At 45.4% G+C, this 21,863-nt stretch overlaps 2 protein-coding genes across 5 annotated transcripts in view; both read left to right on the top strand.

Annotated features, from left to right (window-relative positions):
• The first annotated feature begins 225 nt into the window (after nucleotides 1-225).
• On the top strand, nucleotides 226-4,971 carry abcf2b (ATP-binding cassette, sub-family F (GCN20), member 2b). The gene is given in 5 exon segments (XM_081694444.1): nucleotides 226-2,995; nucleotides 3,209-3,289; nucleotides 3,444-3,551; nucleotides 3,553-3,648; nucleotides 3,717-4,971. Coding segments are annotated over 4 exon segments (396 nt in total). The 5' UTR covers nucleotides 226-2,995; nucleotides 3,209-3,214; the 3' UTR covers nucleotides 3,834-4,971.
• Nucleotides 4,972-9,630: 4,659 nt separating this feature from the next.
• The window catches only part of prkdc (protein kinase, DNA-activated, catalytic subunit), a 31,484-nt gene continuing 19,251 nt past the window's right edge, over nucleotides 9,631-21,863 (top strand). For 2 of the 4 annotated variants that reach the window (XR_014116033.1, XM_081695271.1), the window contains exons 1-36: nucleotides 9,631-9,842; nucleotides 10,208-10,284; nucleotides 10,388-10,492; nucleotides 10,624-10,698; nucleotides 10,867-10,975; nucleotides 11,079-11,191; nucleotides 11,274-11,373; nucleotides 11,455-11,510; nucleotides 11,614-11,644; nucleotides 11,749-11,906; nucleotides 12,244-12,390; nucleotides 12,538-12,702; nucleotides 12,878-13,046; nucleotides 13,143-13,192; nucleotides 13,389-13,529; nucleotides 13,710-13,859; nucleotides 14,141-14,253; nucleotides 14,661-14,820; nucleotides 14,983-15,054; nucleotides 15,235-15,354; nucleotides 15,636-15,795; nucleotides 16,039-16,145; nucleotides 16,301-16,391; nucleotides 16,581-16,744; nucleotides 16,904-17,056; nucleotides 17,199-17,306; nucleotides 18,266-18,492; nucleotides 18,757-18,851; nucleotides 18,949-19,048; nucleotides 19,187-19,320; nucleotides 19,584-19,814; nucleotides 20,061-20,290; nucleotides 20,384-20,592; nucleotides 20,944-21,076; nucleotides 21,172-21,330; nucleotides 21,473-21,676. Coding sequence is in view for 3 of the 4 variants with exons in the window: in XM_081695271.1 (XP_081551397.1) it covers nucleotides 9,677-9,842; nucleotides 10,208-10,284; nucleotides 10,388-10,492; nucleotides 10,624-10,698; nucleotides 10,867-10,975; nucleotides 11,079-11,191; nucleotides 11,274-11,373; nucleotides 11,455-11,510; nucleotides 11,614-11,644; nucleotides 11,749-11,906; nucleotides 12,244-12,390; nucleotides 12,538-12,702; nucleotides 12,878-13,046; nucleotides 13,143-13,192; nucleotides 13,389-13,529; nucleotides 13,710-13,859; nucleotides 14,141-14,253; nucleotides 14,661-14,820; nucleotides 14,983-15,054; nucleotides 15,235-15,354; nucleotides 15,636-15,795; nucleotides 16,039-16,145; nucleotides 16,301-16,391; nucleotides 16,581-16,744; nucleotides 16,904-17,056; nucleotides 17,199-17,306; nucleotides 18,266-18,492; nucleotides 18,757-18,851; nucleotides 18,949-19,048; nucleotides 19,187-19,320; nucleotides 19,584-19,814; nucleotides 20,061-20,290; nucleotides 20,384-20,592; nucleotides 20,944-21,076; nucleotides 21,172-21,330; nucleotides 21,473-21,676 (4,782 nt within the window). In the remaining variant the exon portion in view is untranslated. The remainder of the gene's footprint in view (nucleotides 9,843-10,207; nucleotides 10,285-10,387; nucleotides 10,493-10,623; nucleotides 10,699-10,866; nucleotides 10,976-11,078; nucleotides 11,192-11,273; nucleotides 11,374-11,454; nucleotides 11,511-11,613; nucleotides 11,645-11,748; nucleotides 11,907-12,243; nucleotides 12,391-12,537; nucleotides 12,703-12,877; nucleotides 13,047-13,142; nucleotides 13,193-13,388; nucleotides 13,530-13,709; nucleotides 13,860-14,140; nucleotides 14,254-14,660; nucleotides 14,821-14,982; nucleotides 15,055-15,234; nucleotides 15,355-15,635; nucleotides 15,796-16,038; nucleotides 16,146-16,300; nucleotides 16,392-16,580; nucleotides 16,745-16,903; nucleotides 17,057-17,198; nucleotides 17,307-18,265; nucleotides 18,493-18,756; nucleotides 18,852-18,948; nucleotides 19,049-19,186; nucleotides 19,321-19,583; nucleotides 19,815-20,060; nucleotides 20,291-20,383; nucleotides 20,593-20,943; nucleotides 21,077-21,171; nucleotides 21,331-21,472; nucleotides 21,677-21,863) is intronic. The other 2 variants (XM_081695270.1, XM_027019390.3) reach the window with 2 other exon arrangements.

The following is a 21,863-nucleotide window of genomic DNA, read 5'->3' as shown; positions in this document are numbered from 1 at the left end:
TTAAAAACGAGCACTAAATGACCTGGAGGAGAGGTCAGGCGCTGCTTATACACGAGCACTAAATGACCTGGAGGAGAGGTCAGGCACTGCTTATACACGAGCACTAAGTGACCTGGAGGAGAGGTCAGGCGCTGCTTATACACGAGCACTAAATGACCTGGAGGAGAGGTCAGGCGCTGCTTATACACGAGCACTAAATGACCTGGAGGAGAGGTCAGGCACTGCTTCACACCCTCTTAGGTTTGGGTAGAGTTCTGGTTAGAATTAGAATTATGTGTTCATCTGGGGTCTTTGATTCTCTCCCACTGCCCATGCAGGTTAGGGCTATCTTAAATTGTCCTGCTGTAAGTGTGTGTGTAAATATTAATTGTGGAGTGTTGTGTAGAGTGCTGATTATAGAGCATCCTTAGGTGTTACAAAGGCGTTATGTAAATAATAATATTTATTGTACTTGGTAAACTACTGTAAGAGGTTTCCAGGAGAGTTATATTTAGGTAAGTCAAGATTTTCAATAACGCCATGATGTTATCATGGGCATGTTTATTAAAATGATTATGTAACCTTAAATGCAGAAAACATTGTTTAGGCTCATTAATGGACTTCATTAGTAGTGATGGGCATTGTTGGTACAAATGTTAAACCTCTGGATAGTTTCTGAGTGTATGATTGAAGGTATGCTTAACACTTATGTTTATATTCTATAGCTTACATTTAGGTCATTATGAGTTGTTCTGAAAATATGTCCACAGCAACCTTTAGTTTCTGCACTAGTGTGTGGCTGAGTAATAAAACTCAGTTCTGAGGTGCACAAGAAAAATAGGACTTGTTGACTTTATTGACATTTTAATTTACACTCACTGTGTTTATTGAAAACAAATGTTTTTAAATAATTCTGATTTTTACTTGATTTACTTCTGTAACTTGTACTTAATGTATGTTGTAATAGGTACAACATAGATCTTCAGAAAAAAACATAAATCAAGACCCCTTGAGTCAAGCTAGATCATTTTTTTTTCTCCTTGAAATAAAGTGTTCTTTTTGCGTGACGTTCTTTATGTCTTAGATTAGATTTCGTTTATTCTCCCTCTAAAGACAACCCCATAACAACCAATTAAAAACCTCCACCACTGAAATCTTCACCAAACCCTCAACTACTCTAGTCTTGTTAGTTCTATTGCAAGTTCTAGTTCTGTGTTAGTTCTATTCCATTTACAAAACCCAGGCTACCCTTCTGATTTAACATACACTTAAACACACTGCCACTGTTCAAGCATCTATGAGCTTTAAATGTAATTTACTATAGAAATGTTTTTGTCATCATTTGAGTCAATGCACTCCAATGCACTCCAAGCAGGTCAATGCCCCTCCCCTTACGTGTATCGTGGGAAATACCGAGCAGCTGTCAACAGTCTTTCATTTCCCTGAGTGTTTTATGATTCATCTGGCATGTTAGTATAAGTTATGTTGGTGCTGTCAACCGTTTAATGTAGCCAGTGTAGCTAAGCTACCGTGGTGTAATGGCGATAACCTACACAGCTGTAGCCCGTGTCTAATTATAGTCTCATTTTAAATAATAGACGAACTAGTTATCCTAGAAGGAGGCACTGAGCTCAGACACTAGTTCGCCACCATTAGCCAGCTAGTTAACGTAGATGTGTGCCTCTATGGCAGCCATCTGCTCAAGCGTTGTGTCTGTAAACCTTCCCCTTAGTTGTGTGCGTCTGTGTCTGTAAACCTTCCCCTTAGATGTGTGCGTCTGTGTCTGTAAACCTTCCCCTTAGATGTCTGCGTCTGCGTCTGTAAACCTTCCCCTTAGTTGTGTGCGTCTGCGTCTGTAAACCTTCCCCTTAGATGTGTGCGTCTGCGTCTGTAAACCTTCCCCTTAGATGTGTGCGTCTGCGTCTGTAAACCTTCCCCTTAGATGTGTGCGTCTGCGTCTGTAAACCTTCCCCTTAGATGTGTGCGTCTGCGTCTGTAAACCTTCCCCTTAGATGTGTGCGTCTGCGTCTGTAAACCTTCCCCTTAGTTGTGTGCATCTGCGTATATGTGACATTTCAGGATTTCCTGTCTGAGATGCAGAATTAAATAGATTTTGACTTGAACTAAAACAGTCAGCAAGTCAAGAGATGGCACCCTGAGTTGTTGTATGGACAGTGTAAGTGATGGGTAGGATCTGTGTTTGATTGAAGGGAAGTTACGACCAGTATGTGAAGACCAGGCTGGAGCTAGAGGAGATGAAACACTACAACTGGGAACAGGACCAGATGGCACATATGAAGATAAAACACCACTTCTATACACCTTGATACCTTCTAATGCAAACCCCTCAGGTTTCTTCTTAGGAATAAACCTAATTGTACTGATTAATAATTATTTTGTTTTCTGTCAGTGCTGAAGTGAATCTCCAGGGTTTTCTTTGTGTGTCTGTTTCCATGGAGAACCACATTGCATGGTTCTGGCATGGCTTGGCTAAGATGGCACACCAGGGTCAGAGTAAAGAGAAAACACTACAGAAGATGGTGGTCTCAGGTCTGACCTTCTGTTTAGTCACAGATAAGCTCTGGCATATACCTAAACCAGCTACCACCCTCCACACAGACACACAGACAAAGTTCAAGACAAGCTCACTTGGTCACCTTCTCATGGCTCATTATTGTGACATTTCTTCCTATGTACCAATGATCAGTTGCTCAATGTCTGATGTGGAAATGGTGCTGGCTGCCTTTGATAAACATGTAGTTCCACTGCTCATCACTGTGGGGACGTTCTACACTCCACACAACTGGACAACCTTGCAGGGCAGAACATAGAAGGGTTCACCACTCCTACACTGACCAATCAGTCGTATCGGTGGCTGTGAAGGACGATTGTGACTCAGAAACCAACACAGCACCTCTTTTCTCTCCCCTGAAGATACCTCCTCCTGTTCTCAGTTTCAGATATTCCACTGACACGATGGGTCCAGCAAAGCATCCTTGCAGTGTTGCTCCTGAACGTGTGTGGCATTCATTTACATAGTAGTTCAGTCCTATGAATTTAAAAAAACTGATCTTTTAAAAACTTCTTTATTAATCCAACCACAATCTGAGTTCTTAGTGTCTTGTGTGGTGTGAATACTACATTTTGGGTGTAGCACGTTCGTTAAATGCTTCGGCCTTTGTGTGACTTTGCGTGCCATTTGCGTGACTTTCGTGTTGGTGTCCTACAGCACCTGATGGAGCAGCTGGAGCAGGCCCTGTCTCCTCTGGAGTACATGATGAAGTGCTACCCAGAGATCAAGGAGAAGAAGGTGTGTCTGAGTGTGTGTGTGATTGTGTGGGTATGCGTGTGTCCACATTCATTATGGTCAGTCGATTTACCTGAATGAGGCGGTGGCAAGCTTTTGACAAAAACATAGCAGTACATAATGTGGTACAAAATAAACTGCTGACCACCTGCTCCAGGTGAGTCCCATCAGGAACCTGTCAGACGGTCAGAAGTGCTGCGTCTGCTTTGCCTGGATGGCTTGCCAGAGCCCTCACGTGCTCTTCCTGGACGAGCCCACCAACCAAATTGGACATTGAGACCGTCGACACGCTGGCCCACGCCGTCAACGAGTTTGAAGGAGGGGTGATGTTGGTCAGCCATGACTTCCGGCTCATCCAGCAGGTATGGCTTCCCTTCTGGGGAATGGCAAGACCTTCCGATTGCAGAACATGATAAGATTATGTTTGCAGGTGGCTCAGGAAATCTGGCTGTGTGAGAACCAGACCATCACCAAGTGGAACACGGACATTTTGGCATACAAGGAGCACTTGAAGGCGACAATTGATAAGCAGACGCAGGACGTTTAAATGCCTATGAACAGAATTTCTGTGTCTTGCTCTTGCAATATTGCATGCGTGCAAGCGAAGGAGTTTTACAAAAGCTTTTTTTTCTTTTCTTTTTTGCAATCCCACCCACCCCCCAAAAAAATGTTGGAGTAGACTGTGGATTGCCTTCCAGTGTTCAAACATCATTCAATAAGTCACTTTAAATGTATACCTACAGTGCATATCTTGTTCCTGTTTAACATCATGAATGCAGTATTGCAGAATAAACCAAAGTTTATTGAAATTGTAGGTTGAAAACTGCTGTCCTAATCTGCTCGAATTTATACGGGACATGCATAAATTACTCAAGATGGGCACATTGGCTGCATTTTGTTAGGTTTGTGCATGCTGTGTAGGTAGGCCTAATTGTACCTAATTGTACCTAATTGTACCAATGGAGATCCAAAGGACAGTGAAGAGTGATTCCCAGCTATTCCCATCAATGCAGGATTTTGGCATCAGTAAATCAAGCGACTGGTCAGCTCGTTTTTAATTGCTCGTGCTGCTCCAGTATACATCACCACATCAGCTACCACATGGTAAAGTTTTTAGAGTGCCTCTTCCTCCTTTAGTTTGCGTTACAATAAATATCCTCAAGGCTCATTCTGTATTTCTGACAAACCAAAGCATCACATTAAAGGCTAGTACTATACAGCATCCTCTGCACAGTTTTATAGTCCTTACAATCTTTTGTTCACTTATAGAAGCATCAGTATTGTTGAGTGAATTATTAAAGCTGATTTTGACAGGAGAGCCTTTCTTTATCTTGTATTAAAAGAGTCACCATGGCAGCTACATTAGAAATGTAGTATTTTTTTAACTGCATTTAGAATGAAGTGTTGTAATAATATATTGATGTGTGTATTTGAAGAAATTCTCATCTTGGTTCCCAAAATAACCAAAATATGGTTCCTAACCAACATAAAGGCATTAACACTGATATTAGTCGCTGATGTATTTTTGTCATCATTAAGATCTAGTACTATTGTACTACTGTGACTACAGTACTGCTGTACTACTGTGATTACTGTACTGCTGTGACTACTGTACTAATGTGGCTACTGGACTACTGTATTACTGGGACTACTGGGACTACAGAACTGCTGTGAATACAGTACTGCTGTACTACTGTGACTACTGAACTACTGTGAATAAAGTATTGCTGTACTTCTGTGACTACTGAACTACTGTGAATACAGTACTGCTGTACTACTGTGACTACTGTGACTACTGTACTGCTGTATTACTGTGACTACTGTACTACTGTGGCTACTGGACTACTGTATTACTGTGACTACTGTGACTACTGAACTGCTGTACTACTGTGACTACTGAACTACTGTGGCTACTGGACTACTGTATTACTGTGACTACTGTGACTACAGAACTGCTGTACTACTGTGACTACTGAACTACTGTGGCTACTGGACTACTGTATTACTGTGACTACTGTGACTACTGAACTGCTGTGAATACAGTACTGCTGTACTACTGTGACTACTGAACTACTGTGGCTACTGGACTACTGTATTACTGTGACTACTGTGACTACTGAACTACTGTGAATACAGTATTGCTGTACTTCTGTGACTACTGAACTACTGTGAATACAGTATTGCCGTACTACTGTGACTACTGAACTACTGTGAATACAGTACTGCTGTATTACTGTGACTACTGTGACTACTGTACTGCTGTATTACTGTAACTACTGTGACTACTGTGCTGCTGTAATACTGTGACTACTGTACTGCTGTAATACTGTGACTACTGTGACTACTGTGCTGCTGTATTACTGTGACTACTGTGCTGCTGTAATACTGTGACTACTGTACTGCTGTAATACTGTGACTACTGTGACTACTGTGCTGCTGTATTACTGTGACTACTGTGCTGCTGTAATACTGTGACTACTGTACTGCTGTAATACTGTGACTACTGTGACTACTGTACTGCTGTATTACTGTGACTACTGTGACTACTGTGCTGCTGTAATACTGTGACTACTGTACTACTGTGGCTACTGGACTACTGTATTACTGTGACTACTGTGACTACTGTGACTACAGAAATGCTGTACTACTGTGACTACTGAACTACTGTGGCTACTGGACTACTGTATTACTGTGACTACTGTGACTACTGAACTGCTGTGAATACAGTACTGCTGTACTACTGTGACTACTGAACTACTGTGGCTACTGGACTACTGTATTACTGTGACTACTGTGACTACTGAACTACTGTGAATACAGTATTGCTGTACTTCTGTGACTACTGAACTACTGTGAATACAGTATTGCCGTACTACTGTGACTACTGAACTACTGTGAATACAGTACTGCTGTATTACTGTGACTACTGTGACTACTGTACTGCTGTATTACTGTGACTACTATGACTACTGTGCTGCTGTATTACTGTGACTACTGTGACTACTGTACTGCTGTAATACTGTGACTACTGTGACTACTGTACTGCTGTATTACTGTGACTACTGTGCTGCTGTAATACTGTGACTACTGTACTACTGTGCTGCTGTATTACTGTGACTACTGTGACTACTGTACTGCTGTAATACTGTGACTACTGTGCTGCTGTAATACTGTGACTACTGTGACTACTGTACTGCTGTAATACTGTGACTACTGTGACTACTGTGCTGCTGTAATACTGTGACTACTGTGCTGCTGTAATACTGTGACTACTGTGCTACTGTACTGCTGTAATACTGTGACTACTGTGACTACTGTACTGCTGTAATACTGTGACTACTGTGACTACTGTGCTGCTGTAATACTGTGACTACTGTGACTACTGTGCTGCTGTAATACTGTGACTACTGTGACTACTGTACTGCTGTATTACTGTGACTACTGTGCTGCTGTAATACTGTGACTACTGTGACTACTGTACTGCTGTATTACTGTGACTACTATGACTACTGTGCTGCTGTATTACTGTGACTACTGTGACTACTGTACTGCTGTAATACTGTGACTACTGTGACTACTGTACTGCTGTATTACTGTGACTACTGTGCTGCTGTAATACTGTGACTACTGTACTACTGTGCTGCTGTATTACTGTGACTACTGTACTGCTGTAATACTGTGACTACTGTGCTGCTGTAATACTGTGACTACTGTGACTACTGTACTGCTGTAATACTGTGACTACTGTGACTACTGTGCTGCTGTAATACTGTGACTACTGTGCTGCTGTAATACTGTGACTACTGTGCTACTGTACTGCTGTAATACTGTGACTACTGTGACTACTGTACTGCTGTAATACTGTGACTACTGTGACTACTGTGCTGCTGTAATACTGTGACTACTGTGACTACTGTGCTGCTGTAATACTGTGACTACTGTGACTACTGTACTGCTGTATTACTGTGACTACTGTGCTGCTGTAATACTGTGACTACTGTGCTACTGTACTGCTGTAATACTGTGACTACTGTGACTACTGTACTGCTGTATTACTGTGACTACTGTGACTACTGTACTGCTGTATTACTGTGACTACAGTACTGCTGTATTACTGTGACTACTGTGACTACTGTACTGCTGTATTACTGTGACTATAGTACACAATGTATGCATATATGTAGTGTCATATCCAACTGTAATTGTGCTGATGCTGCATCATGAACTTATTGCACAAATGTTTTTTTTTCTTTATCTTTATTCTTTCTTCCTCTTTTTGGTGAGATGTATGCACATTATTTTTGCCATGTCACTGCCCTCTTTATAAAACAGCGCAGGAGTTCTGCTCAAGGCTTTGTGGCGAAACACAAAGTGGGTCCCAGAGTAAGTCACTGAGCTCCTGTTGTGTTCTGCTGAGCAACAATGAGACTTTCCTGGACACTCTGCATGGGCGTCCTCGTCCTGTTTGTACTCTGCACTGTGTCTGGTGCTGCCAAAGATTCGGTAAGCACTTCCAGCTGCAGGGACCTCTGCTTTTTAACACGTCTGAAATGTCCTGCGCTCTTCTGTCATTGGTGGATTAGTTGATACTGTGAAACTTCAAAGCAGGTGTGTGCTTTTCTCTTGTTTCGGCACAGAAGGATGACTCTGGTCAAACCAAACTGCAAAATGCAAAAACACCAGAGGTGGTTGACTGGATCAATGAAATGGTTAGTGCTTTTTTTTAAAAAAAACAAAACAAAACAGTATTTTGCTGAATTAACTATATGTAAAAAGTACTGGATATGACCCTCAAACTTGATTCAATATATATTTCATTGTATCCCAGGTGCGATAGAGAGTGAAACACAATGTAGAACAATAGTTTCATTATGAACTACAGTGGCTTTTAACCCATTGCAGACAGGATAACTTCTCTATCCCTCTTTATGATCTGTGCCCTCAATAAACACCAACTTCTGGGATTTGAATTATGAGGTTCCTGGAGGGGTTGGCATATTAGCCTTTTCTTTCACTTAACTCTAACCATTGTTTCTGTATAAAATATACCACGTTCAGTAAGTTAAGCCATCTTTTTTAGGACTATGTAACACATTAAATGCTCATCATTTCATGGCTGCTCATCTACGTATCTTTTCTGATCTTTAGCCCATGGACACTTCAGGATCAGGATCTGAGGAGATGATAGACTGAAACTCCTCTGAAGTGAGATCTCCCACCACTCTGCACTGTGTGAGTTTCCCTGCTTGGGTGGTTGACTAGAACTGCTAGAAATGACGTGACCAGAGATAACTACACGGAGTCTGGTATAAATCCTACCTTTTCTCCTTCACAGCCAGTGATGTATTTCCTCTGTTTTCTTTAGCCATGAAGCCAGTGTGTTCCTACAAGATGTAGAGGAGGTCAGGTCTGAGGAGCAACCCACAGAACATTCTTTGGATGCCAAGGAAGAGTCTAATTTTGAAAGATCTGTAATCAGTGTTATCTTTAAATAAAGGAAACGTCTATCAATGATAATGCTTATGTTTTTAAAAATGTAGCTTTGTTGGCCATCGTTAATATAATATTTAACAGGAGGGAGAGTATTAATTATCCAACAGCCTTCAGTTACAGCAGTGGTCACACTTCTAGCAATTTCATTTGTCTGAAATTCACCCCTTACATCACAACTGACACTGACATTGTGTGAGGAATGGGAAAGTTCTGGGTAAAAAGTATTTAAAAAAACAAAAACAAACCAAGCAAAAACTGATCCTTGAGATATGCTTTTAATTTGACAGATTACAAAAGAGAAATTAGGCACTGCTTTGTTTTTTCTGTCCACCTGTTTCTTCTGTCCATCTCAAATTAAGATTAAGATATTACACGTCATATTAAATTAATGCCTTAAACATAGAGGAATCCATATCTGTATTGTGGTTATTTAAGGTTTTATTGCATTGAGTGCCAGTCATACAGTAGTTATACATTTTACACATTAAATAAAATACATGAAATAATAAAAACAATAACTGTCTATCAGATAACCACCACTGTTAAGGGACACATATCTTTATAATAAACAAATATTCCACCTCCCAAATGTATTAAGTAATTCTGTGCAGTAGTAAGGCCTTGATCTTATAAAGATGAGCAGGAATTAGAGACAGGGTTGATCCAAGAAGAAGGAACAGAGTAGAAGGAAGAACAACGAGTACATGAAGGAAAATATGGATGAAGATGAGCAGAACCCAAAATAAATCCTATTCCTGCGATATACTGTTCGCCGTCAGGTCATGGCTGGAGCGCCAGCGCCCCCTGGCGGCCGGCTGGGGTAGCTCCTCCTGCCGTGCTGTGTTTTGGCGCCCTGGCGGCGGGCTCGTGTCTCTGGCGTCCTCTCAGGCTAGCGCCATGTCCTCCTCGGACGGCTGCGCCGGCGGTGGGATTCAGGCCTCTCTGCTCAGACTCCATGCCTTTCTGGGAGACACGGAGACAAGAAACGCTGCACTCGTCTGCCATGATATTATTGGGGATTTGGGGCAGGAATGTGTGGTAACAAAGCGCGAGAATGAGCTGAGTAAGTCGCTAGCGGGAAGCTAAGTAGCCTCGCTGAGGGAGAGTTTAGCGGCTCAGGTGGAAATGAAGGCAGTTAACCAAATAACTCCGTGTTTTACAACTTATTCTGGAGTCAACTCGCTACATGTCTTTGTTTAGTTTATAAATGTCTAGCTCATTTACTGGTCACTGTTAAGTTCATGTTCATTTGCTGGAATAGTGAGATAAACACTCCAAAGACCAAACTTGTTTTGACATCGAGACAGCCAGCAGTGTCTCCTGGTTGAATCTGAGATTTGAACATGACTGGAAGTGCAGACAGATGTTGAATGATTGTATTATCGTGTTCCCACACAGCCTTCTAGACTAATGAATATGATACAATAGTTTTTCAGACATCCCTGTTGTTTGCTAAAGAGACGGGTCTTCTGAACTTCCTACGAAAGTCCTTGCCTAATGAAGAGGTGAGATCTTTCCAAACAAGCCCTTCATTTGTCGTGGTGGTGTTTCAAAATTGTACTTATTTTAATACCGTGCCTGTATATGAACTTTTGATTTTCCTTACAGCTACGGGATGTGAGGGTGGACATTCTCAATCTGTTAACCACGTTCCTGCAGAGAATGTCAGTCAGTGTTAAAGGATGGGAGAAGAACTACGCCAACGATCTGAAAGTTGGTCTGATTTAACCCGTTCTGCTGGAAGTAGAAGCAGGCGCTTTACTGCATGAAAACTAGCCTTTTATGGTCAGTCTTTTTCTTTCAAATGCCGTTTCTATGCCGTCTGACTGTTTTTTTTTCCACAGGACACTTGTCTTGTCGTCTACACAAAGGACAAAGCTGCGAAATGCAGAGGTCCTACTTTAGAGCTGCTTATCAAGGCAAGGCCTGCACCTGTTCTCATTACTCTTTTTTGTTGTTGTTTGTTTAAAAAAAAAAGTTTATTCCTGTTTTTGCCTTTTAAAAAAAATCTATGAATGCCAGATATGTTTTGGTTTGTGGTTTTTTTGCCAAAAATAACAACGTTAATATTTAAAAAATATCACTAGGTACTGTATCTAGTCAAGGATACTAGCGTGACTCAAGACTTCAAAATTGGGGACATGTTCAACAAATTTTATGGCGAGTTGGGTCAGAAAAATAAGATACCCGATACAGGCAAGTTAAATCCAATATTAATGTACAGTATAAACATAAGAGCTCTACAATACTCTTCTAGTCCCACAGACCTATGAACCATGTTGTGGCGTTGCTTCCGTAGTGCTGGGCAACATCTACGAACTTCTGGGGGTCTTGGGTGAGGTTCATCCCAGCGCAATGGTCAGTAACTCAGACAAGCTGTATAAGGCCTATCTGGGGGAGCTGAAAGGGCAGGTAACGGAGCTGCACTGAACAGGCCCTAACTCTGCCCTCAGAGGAGGGTTAGCTTCTCTGTTTACGTGTTGATCTCCTCCAGATGACGTCTACCACCAAGGAGCCCAAACTTCAAGTAGTCGCTGGCTGCCTGAGGGGGATCACAGCGCTGATGGTGAACTTTACCAAATCCATAGAGGAAGGTGTGTGCACGTGCACATGCTGTATATGAGGAGGTCAGATGTTGCTTTTGATCTAACCTTGCATCTTTTGTTTAAAACCAGACCCGGATACCTCAGAGGAGATCTTTGACTACGCACTGAAGGCCATCTGCCCGCAGGTGAGTGCAGAACCCTAGCGCTTCTGTTTACGGTGACTCCTTTGCTTCCATGACTGCATGTACAGCAGGCGGCTCTCACTGAACCTTTGTGCTCTCTCTCCAGACCGAGATGAAGCGCTATGCTGTCCCCTTTGGTAAGAGCTCACTTGTGTTTTTGAAGAAGTGTGTGTTTAAAGGGCGATATTTGCTCTGTGTTCTGTCTGTGCTGAGTGTAGTTGTGTGCTCTGCTTCCTGGCAGCTGGGCTTAGACTGTTTGCAAAGCACGCGAGCCAGTTCAGCAGCTGCCTCATGGACCACTGCAGGACCCTGTTTGAGGTCATGTCCAAACTGTGTGGGCATATCAATGTTGAAATGAGGAAGACCAGCTACAAAGCTCTAGAAGCTTTCCTCAAACAGGTGACGGGTCGGCTGCTTTGGTTTCTGTCTTTAAACGATCAATGCTTTTGACCATTTTTAGCTTTGCTTGAAGTCCTTCACGATATAGACAAAATGTATTGCCATTATACTGCTACATATTGTGGTTGTAATATGCTTTGTGATAAAATTAAAACAAACTAGTCAACACTTAATGTGTCACGTTTAAAGACTAACAGAACAAATACACACATTTGTGAGTGGTTAGAGGGATAATTTGTATACTCTCTGATATCAGCATTGCGAAGGTCAGTATAGTGACGATGATTGAGAGGATGTATTGTGCGCTCTGTCCCCTTGTCTTCTCATCCACCCGTAGGTTTCCATGCATGTGGCTGGGGATGTCAAGCAGCACCAGGGCAAGATGAAGTTCTTCATGCAGAAATTTTGTTCTATTATCAGAACAATGGACTCCACCAACAAAGAGCTCTCCATTGCCATTAGAGGATATGGACTTTTTGCTGCAGTGCGTCTTTTCTGTTAAATTTTTTAAGCCGTTGTTTAAAATGTTTAATAAATAACAGTACCATTTGACCCTCAACTTTAAAGTTTGATTTCAGTTTGATTCTTAACTTAAGATGGACTAACCCTCTGTTTCCCTGTGCTGTTGTAGCCCTGCAAGGCGGTGTGTCCTCAGGACGTGGACCTGATGTACACTGAGCTCATCCAGCGCTGTAAGCAGATGTACCTGACTGAGTCGGACCGGGATGATGATAATGTCTACCAGCTGCCTAGCTTCCTTGACTCCATCGCTAGTGTTCTGATGCAGCTGGACAGGGTATAAAAGCTTTTTGGCATACATTGTTATCTAGGGTGAGCCACTGTTTTGTTGACTGCTCGGTTCAGTCATCTCCTCACAAGAGTTTTGCTTTGTGTGTGTGTGTGTGTGTGTGTGTGTGTGTGTGTGTGTGTGTGTGTGTGTGTGTGTGTGTGTGTGTGTGTGTGTGCGTCAGATTCCTGAAGTGTACACTTCTGTGCTGGAGCGCCTCCTGGTGGTCCAGATCGACACTTTCCCCCAGTACAGCCAGAGGATGCAGTACGCCACCTGCCGCTCTATCATCAAGGTCCTCGTTGCCATGGCAGCCAGGGGCCCAGTGTTCTGGAGCTTTACCAGCTCTGTGGGTAAGTTTCTGTTCAAAGCTTTGATGTAATGATTGTAGCACACCAACGGTTTGTAGACTGTTACCAACGGTCACGCTTGTATCTGTTTGTCTCCAGTTCACCAAGGCTTAATTCGAGTGTGCTCAAAACCAGTTGTCCAATTTGAGGTAACTTTGTTGGGTATTTATTCTGCAGTGTAAGATGCTATATTACAGTTTGTCAGCTCTCGGCAGATCTAGTAATAGTTAGTCTCGCTGCTACATTTTGTAACTAAATTGCAAAATTACATTTTAGAGCTTCCTAGGGTCACGTCTGTAACTGTGCACTGGGATGAAATGGTGCTCCGTGTATGTGTATCTTCAGGAGGAGAGCAGTCTTCAGGGCAGCTCTACGACTGAAGAGACTGCAGAACCTGCACTGGTTCGCACTGGGAAATGGAAGGTTCCATCTTCCAGGGATTACCTGGACCTCTTCAAAGGGCTTCTGGACTGTGAAAATATGAAGGTGAGTACGTTGACATTTTGATATTAAACATGATTTTTCACTTCGCCCATGGCTCTCTTGTAAAAATCCAATTGAAATTGAAAAGGATTAGTGTCAACAGAAACCTGTTGTCATATTAAGTGGTGTGACTGACTCCCATCTCTTAAGCCTGAATATTTAAAATGTTGCTCTCTAATCTAGGACACTGGGTTTCTTGAAGGATCTCTGGTAACTACAAACTCCAGCCTGAAAGCTCTGAACAGACTCCTCTACGATGCCCTGGTGCAGTCCATCATGAAGATAGTGGAGAAGCTCGATCTATCTGTGGAGAAGGTGAACGCAGAAGAGGAGGTAGAGTTGGAGTCCAGGATGGACCAAATCACTTGAGCAACAGGGCTCCTTACGTCTCAAAAGTAGTAATTCCACCAATTATTTATTTATTTTGTTAAAATGCAAGATGAACTTCTGTAAGTCATTTTGGACTTGACCATCCACCAAATGCTGTAAATGTGAATTTAAGATTGCTGACAATTCCTGTTCTTGTAGGAAAATGAGGAAAACTTGTTGGAAAGCCTGCTTGTGAGCAGGCCTGTGATGGGATGTGCTGTGGTCTTGTTTCATCTCTTCCTCAGGGAAAGGGCGACCTGGGCTTGGCCATGACACCCTCTTCTGACCCCACTGCTAACCTGATGCCTAACAGGCCCAAAGATTTCACTGCCTTTGTCAATCTGGTGGACTTCTGCAGGTATTATTGTCCAGTCTTGTGCTCTGCTTAGACAACTCCTAAACCCTCAGAGAACGAACACACACACACACACACACACACATCTACACCACGTTGACATTAACTGCTGGAAATTCCGTCAGTCTGATTATCTAATGCTACAAATCCAGAATGCTCTGCACCCTCGTTGGTGGGTTGGTACACATACGGCTGTGTGACCAGACCCAGAGCTTTCTTAGTTGGAACTGACCACCAAGTTGGTTGCTTTTTGAGCAGTGTTTATATTTCTGTTTTTTTCTGTTTTAAATTTATTTTTATATTGTTAAATTTTAGTTTGGTATAGATGTTCAAGTGCTGTAGCAGTGCAATATTGCCCACTGCGAGTATTTGCAGAATTTTGGTTGACTTAGATTTGTGTGGTTTTACAGTGAGCTGTTGCCATCAAAGAACCCTGAGTATATTGCCCAGTGGATGTACCCTCTGTGCCATGAGCTCATACTGCGGTCCATACGCTTCCCCCTCGTCAGCGGCTTCTATAAGCTTCTCTCTCTCTCCATGGCCATTGCCAAGAAGATCAGCTACTTTCAGGTAAAGTCTGTGGTGGCTCTCTGGGGCCCTAAAGCATTCTTTGCATATAACGATTTCCGTAAATCTGTTGCGCTGCTGTAGGGTTTGATGTAGCCCGTAGTCAGTAGGCTTTAAATGTTCGTCTCAAATTGAAGAATTGACCTTTACCTTGTTGTTCCACAGGGCAAACACGCCGATGAAGATTCCCCAGCTGGGAATGCCTGTTTCGCACTCATCTCAAAGTTTGGGAAGGAGGTAGCATACGTCCCGTTCCTTCTTCTGCTTATGAGTGAATGAGTGTGAATGAAAAGACCCAAAGAGAGGTTTCGCTGCCTTTTGGGAAGTCTCCAAGAATTAGAATTGGGAAATCACTGATCTAATTGAGCTTGCGAAAATGACGACATGTAGTGTTGAATGCGCCGGTGCTTCCCACAGGTATGTGTCCGTATTAAACAGTACAAAGACGAGCTTCTGGCGGCGTGCCTGATGTTTGTGCTGTCCCTGCACCCTGACATGGTCGCTCTGGATGTCAAAGCATATGTGCCCGCACTACAGGTTAGTCCAGACCACATTCCTTCACCTCTCAGCAGGAGCAGTCTGTTGCTAATTCCTTCAGTGGTGAAAAGCTATAGGTTAATGTTCAGGTGAATATCCGCTGATGTCGGCACCTTTTCTCGATCACGACCTGAAAATGTTCTTTAGTTCATCGAAATTTCAAGAGTGGGTGCGCCTGAGTGGTAGACTGCCACTCCGGGTTGTGTCCAGTTTCTCGGTTAACCCCTCCTGCAGCTGTGCGGTGCTGACTGGGCACGCAACCTGTTCCCGCTGCCCTTCAGGCTGCCCTGCGGCTGGGCCTGAGCCATGCTCCGCTGGCGACCGCCGCGCTGGACGCCCTGGAGTCCTGGTCCGCCCGCATCCCGCCCTCCGTCATCCAGCCCCACTACGCAGACATCCTGCCCCACCTGGATGGCTACCTCAAAACAGCCGCCAGCACCGGTGAGGACGCCCTCGCCCACTTGCGGCGGGTGGACGTCTAGTTCTCTCTCTCTCTCTCTCTCTCTCCCCCAAAATGCACAGGCTGAGCAACATTTTTGCATTTTTACAGATAATTTTCAGGTAGTTCTAAACAAATAATCAGATTGCTACTCCCAATTTAGTTCTTTGCATTTTTCTTGGTTAAATTTACTTCATTAACGAACTTGATCTTGGTTTGCTGTTCTTTTAACGTCTTGTCGTCAGATAAAGCTGAGAGCAGTATGAACGTGACCTTCGTCTCAGTGGGCACTGAAAAGGGCTACGGCAGAGTGATGATGAGACTCCTGAAAAAGTCCAGAGGCCTGCCTATGGTAAGACAACCGGGCGCTCTACTCCCGACGCACGCGCATACACTCCTGCTCAGAACCCGTTCTGTAGCTCACTGTGTGTAAGTTTCATTAGTTGCAATAGATCATGTTTTCCTGAGCACTGGGGCACCCCCCGGTGGTAACTTGTGGTGCGGCAGGGGGATGAGTCTCCCATCGCAGCGGTGCGGCGGCAAGTGGTGCAGCTGTTGGGCCGCCTTGGAGGACAGCTCAACAGGAGCCTGGTTACGGGTAAGCCGCCTCAGAAGGGTCGCGGGTGGACGTGGCGTTTAACACAAAAAAGAAAGCATGAGGCTGTTTTGTAAAAAAACGTTAACGTGTGCCAGTTCTTGTTCAATACCGCCCTCGAGGTTCCTCGCACAGTACTGCCATCCCTTTCTGGCGTGTCTAGCCGCACCGTGATGGGTCTTCTTGTTCCAGCCGTATCGGCGGAGGACGCAATGAAGCGCTTCGTCGCCTGGGACAGCGAGAAAAGGCTGAGCTTCGCCGTGCCCTTCAAGGACATCAAGCCCGTCATCTACCTGGACCCCTTCCTGCCAAGAATCACCGAGCTCGCCCTCTCCTCCAGCGACAGGCAAACTAAGGTACGACCTTCAGAAAGATCCGCTTCATTCGTGCCTGGGACGCGGCTGTACCTCCGTGGCGTCGGTCGAGCTGTGCGCCCGTACGGACGTGCAACTGCGGAAGTTTAGTGGAACTGGGTGGCGCCGCCCGGCGCTGACGTGAGCTTCTCCCGGGTGCAGGTGGCAGCGTGCGAGCTGCTCCACAGCGTGGTGGTGTACACGGTGGGCAAAGGTGCTCAGATGGCGGAGGCGGAGAAGGCCACGCCGCCCATGTACAACCTGCACAAGCGAGTCTTCCCCGTGCTGCTGCGGCTGGCCTGCGACGTGGACCAGGTCTGCACCGACAGTCGCTCACGTCCTGCCCCAGGCATGCAGGAGTGGGTCATTAATGCTCCCCTGCCAAGCTGACGGGATGGTCTTAGTTTGAACGATGAGTTTCTAACTACAGTCCGTCCGTGTGCTGTCTGCGTGTCAGGTGCCGAGGCAGCTCTTCGAGCCTCTGGTGATGCAGCTGATCCACTGGTTCACCAACAACAAAAAGTTTGAGAGTCAGGACACGGTGGCCGTGCTGGAAGCCATTTTGGTAAGTATTTCTACCTTTTGCTGCAATGTTTACAACAAAGCTGTCTCACTGCACCACCTTCCTTCTAGGCCTCAGGCATGTAATTACAGGTTCTTCACATCTTTCAATGTCTGTTACGACCTCTTTCCAACAGGCTGAGGGTCTTTAATCCAGGTCTTTAATCTAGATATTCCCACAATATTGTGCTATTCCAGAAAAAAGCACAAACAAAAACATCTCCCTCTCTCCTATAAACAGGAGAAAAGGAAAACAGGAAACCAAATGGCCCTCACGTCTCTGCTTGATGTGACCAGAGAAACTAGTAATGCAAATTAATTTAGCACAAACTGCTACAATCTCTATTGGGCTTCTCTGTCTCACTGGTGGCTCAGTCCCAAACACAGAAAAATAGTAACACTGTAAAATGAGCAGCGTAACGATCTGAAACATTTCAAAGTGAGACTCAGCAGCCGGCGTGGTCCATGTGGCATCGGAACACCCCGGCCCGCGTGCTCTGCGGGGCAGGCTCCTCCAAACACGATCCGACCGCCACATGCAACAAATAAACTACACATCAGATGTATCTCCATGCAAGTGCGTCTCGGCACCAGCACACCACCAAACGAACCACTGGGGCGCAACACTGGCTTCATATTTCACTGCGAGTGATATACGTCCATGGACATGAGCAAAAGCCTAAAGCAAATCAGAACTCCACACGTAACGTAACGGTCTGTGCTTGAATGGATGAGCTGTTTGACGTAGACGAATTTTTGTTTGTTGTCGAGTCGGTGTCCTGTTTAGGCAGGTCAGGTCTACCATGTTTTCCTGAAGGGGAAAATAAAGCAAGTGTAAAGTAAGATATTTATGAACATATTAGTCTTAGTTAATAGAATATTGGGCTTTTATCATGATATATTAGACTTGTAGTATATTAGTCGTTCTAATAACTCAGCTGTGATCTTTTTCTTTAACTCTAGGATGGAGTGGTGGACCCTCTGGACAGCGTCCTGAGGGACTTCAGCGGACGCTGCCTCCAAGAGTTTGTGAAATGGTCCATCAAGCAGACCTCCCCCAAGCAGCAGGAGACGAGCCCGGCCAACATCAAGTCCCTGTTCAAGCGTGTCTACAGCCTGGCCCTGCACCCCAACGTCTTCAAGAGGCTGGGAGCTGCACTGGCCTTCAACAGCATCTACAGACACTTCAGGTCTGCTCGCCTCCTGCTCACGGGCTGTGCCATGCTTAGGTGCTGCTGTAGACGTAAGGTGTAATGTTTTGGGTATCGTGAGCAACAAACCTTAGAGTGCATCTGCACTTTCACTGGGAATTGGACCGAGGTTTTCCGTGCATTGAGGGCGAGGCTCATGCTGGACCACAGGGCTTAGCCCAGCAAGGTTCATGCTCGTCTAGCCATAGTGGAAATGTTTGGGTTGACATTGGCGTGTTCAAGTGACTGAGCTGTATCCCTCAGAGAGGAGAGCTCTCTGGTAGAGCAGTTCGTCTTTGAGGTCCTGGTGGTGTTTGTGGAGAGCTTGGCCTTAGCACATTCAGATGAAAAATCCTTAGGTAAGACGCCAACCAACCAGCTCTGGCATTCATCAGTCGAGTTGCCGTGTACGTGGCCTCCATTCTGTTTTCTGCTGGTGTTTTGTGGGCCTCACAGGAACAGTTCAACAGTGCTGCAGTGCCTTGGACCACCTAAAGAGAATAATCAAACACAAGGCCGGTGCCCTTAACCAGCACGCCAAGAGACGCCCGCCCAGGTATGTGGTGGCTAGGAGCCCCTTTGAAAAATGCAAGTAGGTCTCTGCTATTTGCAGAGTACATGGCCAGTTCTAACGCCAGTCCGGCTTTGCGGAGTGGAGGGGTTTCTCTCACTGGCCGTGTTGTCTCCTCCACAGGGGTTTCCCCCCAGGGCAGGCGGTGCGTCTCTGTGACGTGGTCACGTGGCTGCTAGCCCAGTGTGGCCATCCACAGACCGAGTGCCGGCACAAGTGCATGGAGCTCTTCTTTGAGTTCGTCCCTCTTTTACCAGGTAACCGAAACAACGAGGCTTCTGACCTGATGATACCCTGTAGTCATTTTTAGATGCCGTACCGGAGCTTGTCAGGTCCAGCTTTGGGCCTGTGCACCCTATGGTAAGCAGTAACAGGGTCAAACTGTGTTAAAGCATGGGGACTTCACTGGGAGAGTGATACATGGGCCTTATAGTGGAGGGGGAAGGAGGAAATGTCACTTACAGGTTTGTATTAAGCGATGTGGACTTTCAGACTGGCTCCAACTGGCTTTCCTCGCAAGGTACGCCTTCTCCCGCACAGTGGCTGAAGGAGCAGGTGGAACGAGAGGGGCGGAGCTTCCTAATCACGTGCCTGGAGGGAGGAGGGTTGCTGGTCCAGCCCACTCTGAGGGACGTGGGAGCCCCGTTCAGTGTGCGGGCTGCCCTGCAGTGGATGGATCTTCTGCTGGCTGCCCTCGATTGCTACAACACCTTCATCGCTCAGCATCTCATCCAGCCCCAGAGGATTCTGGGTGAGTCTGACTGGGCATGCTCACCAGCCCAGATGAAGGATATATTGGTACCTGGGTCTTAATGTGGGAAAACCTTAATCAAATGGGACTTTTGCTACTGAAAATATACTGCACTTGTTTCTCACAAAAAAAAAAACAAAAAAAATGGATGTGCCAAATATGACCACAGAACTCCCTGATTACTATTTCAAGAAAGGCAGAACTCTTAAGATTTTGCAAATGCAAGCATCCGTCTGTCTTTACCAGACTCTGGCGAGAAGTCCAGCTTCCTGCCAGCCATCCGCTTCTTCCTGACCGAACTGGCCAGCGAGGACCTGAAGGCGGCTAGAGCCTGCTTCAAGGTGGCCGACTCTGTTCGGCCTCACTTCAGCCCTCGCGAGAGAGAGCTCTACAGCTACAGCAAGTGCACCATCATCGTGCGCTTGCTGGAGTTCTCCATCATGGTACTGTCCAAACACCAGGAGGACCTGTGGACGGTAAGACGGTCCCGTGCGTTTCTCCATCTCACGTGCTCGTTGGGGTCCTCGAAAACCCCCGGCGACGTTCTGAAAACCCCGTTGTCTTTTCAGCTGCTGGAGCAGGACCTGTTCAATGCCTCCTTCTTCGCACTGGTCAGCACCACTGTGTGCGAGCCCTCTTCTGTCGGCTTCAACACAGCCGACCTGGAGGTGATGACCAGGCTGCCGGAGGTGTGTGTGGCCCTGCTGAAGGCCCTGGCAGCAACACCCTACAGGACCCAACTGGAGAGCAACATTAGGAAGAAGATAACTGTTCAATGGTGTGATGATGATTACAGTACTACGACTGTTAATTTATATTCCTTATACTAATGTTACTAATATTACTTACAATATAGTATTTAGTACTAATAACATTTAATATTTTTTGTTTATTTAATGTAAAAAATACTATGTATTGGAGTCGGTTTATGTAAAACTATATTTTTAGATTTTGTTTACTGTTTTGCTGTTATGTTAGCTGTGGGAAGTTTAATAATTACAGGCTTTGCAAGTCTCTGTTAATGTAATTTCTTGGTTTTCTTATTGGGTGATTTAAAAGCATCAGTACGGGTGTTTTCTCTAAGCAGATGGTATTTGCCTTGCATGTGTATTTTGTGCACCCTTGCCAGTGTGGAGGAGCTGTTTGCTGTGGATCTGTATGACCCCGAGACTCGAGATGGTCATGCCAAGCTGGAGCTGCTGCTGTCAGCCTGCACCCAGCTCCACAACTCTGGCTTTCTTACCTCCATCCTGCACAGCAAGGTGGCCCACTGCAGACGCCCATCTGACTTTAGCTCGGCTAGTGCTTCTGTTCTGAGGCGTGCGTGTAACCAGGGTGTGGGCCATTCTTCACACAGGACACGGCCTTCAGTGGCTCCCTGGGTTCAAGGCTTCTCATGGCCGTGTATAAAGGCATTGCCCCTGGGGAGGACCGGACGTCCCTCCCGTCCATGGACATTAGTAGCAGGAAGTTGGCCAATGGGCTAGTGCAGTTGTCTTTCTCGCTGGGTGACCAGGTGAGTAAATTAGACATCTTATAATGACCATACTTTTTTTTGTGTGTGTGTGTGTGTCAAGAAGATTTTGTTATATCCCTGTGTAACTGACGGTGCACGAGGGAAATCGCTTGTTTGTTCACTTCTGACCTCCTCCGTGCAGACCGAGCAGCTGGTAGGCCTGCTGCTCAACTCTGTGGCCCTGTCGGCACCGCTCTCGGGCAGCCTGAACCCGCGCGTCCTCAGCTTCTCCCACGGCGAGTACTTCTACAGCCTGTTCCAGGGCGTGGTCAACGCAGAGCTCCTGTACAGGCTGGACCACGCTGTGCCCCTGCTGCTGACAGCCGCCGGCCAGAACTCCAGCATGGTGAGCCCCCCCCCAGTCTCACTGTACGGGGCCGGGAGGAAAGGGCCGAAGGGTTAACGAGCATAAGTGGGGACTGGGGTGTGTATTGAAGAGCTGTGTAATGAGTGCTCTTGATTGGTAAGATATGAGGTTATAGCTCTCTAGGTACAGATTCAATAGTAGAATGTTTATCGGTTGATTGTGTGCT

Source organism: Electrophorus electricus, chromosome 13 (genome assembly GCF_041902795.1).
Source record: "Electrophorus electricus isolate QZ-2024a chromosome 13, ASM4190279v1, whole genome shotgun sequence".
Taxonomy (NCBI): Eukaryota; Metazoa; Chordata; class Actinopteri; order Gymnotiformes; family Gymnotidae; genus Electrophorus; species Electrophorus electricus.
This window is presented reverse-complemented; position numbering and strand designations above follow the sequence as displayed.